The sequence below is a fragment of the Zophobas morio genome, unplaced genomic scaffold (genome assembly GCF_036711695.1).
Source record: "Zophobas morio isolate AGI-343-1 ecotype UQ-CSIRO unplaced genomic scaffold, CSIRO_AGI_Zmor_V1 ptg000041l, whole genome shotgun sequence".
Classification (NCBI taxonomy): domain Eukaryota; kingdom Metazoa; phylum Arthropoda; class Insecta; order Coleoptera; family Tenebrionidae; genus Zophobas; species Zophobas morio.
The window spans coordinates 3220086-3222852 of NW_026972146.1; the positions used below are offsets into that span (position 1 = coordinate 3220086).

At 36.0% G+C, this 2767-nt stretch overlaps 1 protein-coding gene across 1 annotated transcript; it reads left to right on the forward strand.

Moving 5' to 3' along the window:
• The first annotated feature begins 1666 nt into the window (after window positions 1–1666).
• Window positions 1667–2422, forward strand: LOC135141028 (uncharacterized). The gene is made up of 6 exons (XM_064071825.1): window positions 1667–1714; window positions 1761–1845; window positions 1893–1984; window positions 2037–2157; window positions 2204–2274; window positions 2325–2422. The coding sequence occupies exons 1-6, from the start codon at window positions 1667–1669 to the stop codon at window positions 2355–2357; spliced, it is 450 nt and encodes a 149-aa protein (XP_063927895.1). The 3' UTR covers window positions 2358–2422.
• The last annotated feature ends 345 nt before the right edge of the window (window positions 2423–2767 follow it).

Consider the following 2767-nt stretch of genomic DNA (forward strand, 5'->3'; position numbering starts at 1 on the left):
TTTTAAGATCTTTTATGTTCATTCCAATTCTTTCAGATCGTTTCAGATTCTCTCAGACCCCTTTAGACTCTTCCAGGCCTTTCCATACTTTCAGATTCTTTCAGGTTCTTCTGAGCTCTTTCGCGTTCTCTCAGATTCTCTCAGATTGTTTCAGATTCTTTCAGATTCTTTCAGATTCTTTCAAATTCTCTCAGATCCATTCAGCTCCTTTAAAACCCTTCCAGATTTTTTCATCTTGTTTCAGACTCTTTCAGAATTTATTAAATTCAGACGATTGAAATGTGGAATATGAGCCCGTGATTGGTTAAAAATTTGCCTAGGTAAATTGTACATTAAGAAAAAATATATATGTAAACCCCGCCCGCCCACCCACCCCATCTCAATTGTGATGATGTTTTTTAATTCTTAGAAACTTAAAACACATTTAAAATGGAGATTTTTTTAAGAAAATATGGATTTTGTAATTAGGCTCCTCCCCTAGGTCTATCAACGAATAATAGCTTCAATACTATTTAGATGAGGGCAGGTATGGGTGGGGCTTACCTGTGGCTTTAATTTTTTCTTAATATATATACATAGAGTTCTTTGAAGAACACGATCCTTAAAACATGTTTTTAATTTCGTTAGCGTCGAACTTAACCGCAAATTCTTAGCGCCAAATTTAAATTTTTAAATTAAATTCCAGATTTATCAACAAGCCTTCACTATTAAATTTTTTAATGTGGAAAGGTTAATTTAAGCCTGTGGATTTTCTCGTCCTTTACTCAGATGTCTTATTCCTTTAAACATCATTTTCATTTATTTTTGAGACTGGACTAAATTAACCATATAAAATCCGGGAAAAATAGCAACGAAACAATTTACATTTATGTCATGTCAACTTCTCTCTACATGTACTTCTCTGAAATGCGTGAAATTCGTCGTACAACAAAACAAATATTTAACAAGTGCGTGTGGTGCAGAAGAGGGGACTCACCACAAAGCGTAAGCCGAGCAGCGTATAAATTCCTCACTCAATATCTGCTCTATTTATATCCTCTTCTCCAGTTTAGGAAAATCCATCAATAAATAAATTAGCAAAAACGCCTCTACCTCTATCACAAACCCAATTACCATACCAAAACTCCATTAATCAAAAACGCATTAAATTAATCATTTTCTGTTGCACTTCAAATCGTATTTTAATTGGACCAAAATGGAAACCTTAAATCGAACCCAGACCTAATTAAAAACAAATAAATCTTAGTCATCGCATGGTTGAATCAAATTTTCGCGTTGATTTTCGCCAAAGTGGAATATTGGGAAAATTTTGGTTCGTATTAAGAATTAATTGAGAAATTTGACTTTTCAATCAAAACAAAAAAAAAATCAATTTTGAAAAAAAAAGTAGCTAGACGTGGGTGACGCACTTTTCGGTCGAACCATCAGGAAATTGTAGTTTTGCGAATCAAAAGCATCAGTGAACACTTTTAAATTATTTCCTGTAAAATTAATGAATGCACAACCTCCTTATTATGCTATGCTTTGGTTTTCGCTAATACATAATTAAAAAGAAATAAATCCATCCTACCATCTAATTTACTCAATTTGTGATTGGCCTCGACCGTCGCGATTTATATAAAAAAGTCGCAAAATTTGGACTTGTAGTTCACCTGAAACCCACACCATGAGTATTTGGCCGGCTTTCCTAGCACTTCTAACCCTCACTAATGCCGTAAGTATGCAACCTTAACCTCCCCCCAATAACAGCGTCTGCGCAGCTGGACCAAGATTTCGTCGACGATTTTATGGAAAAAATCCAAGAAATCGGAACCGTGTGTGCCGAGGAGACGCATGCCACTTCAGGTAAATATTTCCCAAAAAAAGCACAAATCAAAAATAATCAAACCTAGATGACATCGCCGAGTTGCTCGCCCGCCAGATCCCCCCTAGCACCCACGAAGGTAAATGTATGATTTTCTGCATCCAAACAAATTTCAAAGTGGTAAGTATTTCTGTGTTTTTCGATTAAAGACAAAAAGAAAGAGGAATCTTAGATGAAGGCTGACGGATCCATCGACAGAGCGGGGGCGATGTTGGCCCTCAAGCCCCTGCAGAAAGCCGACCCTCAGTTGTACCAAAAAGTCCTGAAGCTGTTTGTGACTTGCGGCATGAGAGGTAATTTTTTCGGACGAAAGTTCGTGTGTAATACAGGGTGTTGTAGTAAAACCGTTGCCCGACCCGTGCGACACGGCGTCCGCTTTGGCCGAATGTGCGAAAAACGAGGCCGAAGCTGTGAGTTTTTGGATGTTTTGTGTTTGTTTTTATTGATTTTTTTTCTGTAGATGGGTTTGGACGAGAGTGTGATGATGGGATAAGAACGTGGAGTTGAGAAGTAAAGCTTTGTTGAACCATGTGTGGCAGTATTAAGTAATTAAATATTACGCTGTGCTTTCTGAATAGTTGTTTATAATAAAACTAAACTAGTTGGAATATATTGACTTTTAAATTTATTTATCTGAGTTATATATTGTCAAATAAAGTATGTTTTTTTTTGTCGACGGGTGGTTGAAAAAAATGTTGGATTAGAGTTGGCTCTAAATAGTGCTAAGAATATGCGTTTCAAATATTCAGATACATGTGGTGGAAAACATTTTGACTTAGAGTTGGCTATAGCATAGGTGGCATTATTACTGTTTTCAATTTAGATGGGAAAAATTTGAGGAAAAAAATAGAGAAAAGTTTCGACCTAATATATTGATTAATGGAAAAGCTTACCAAAAAGAGA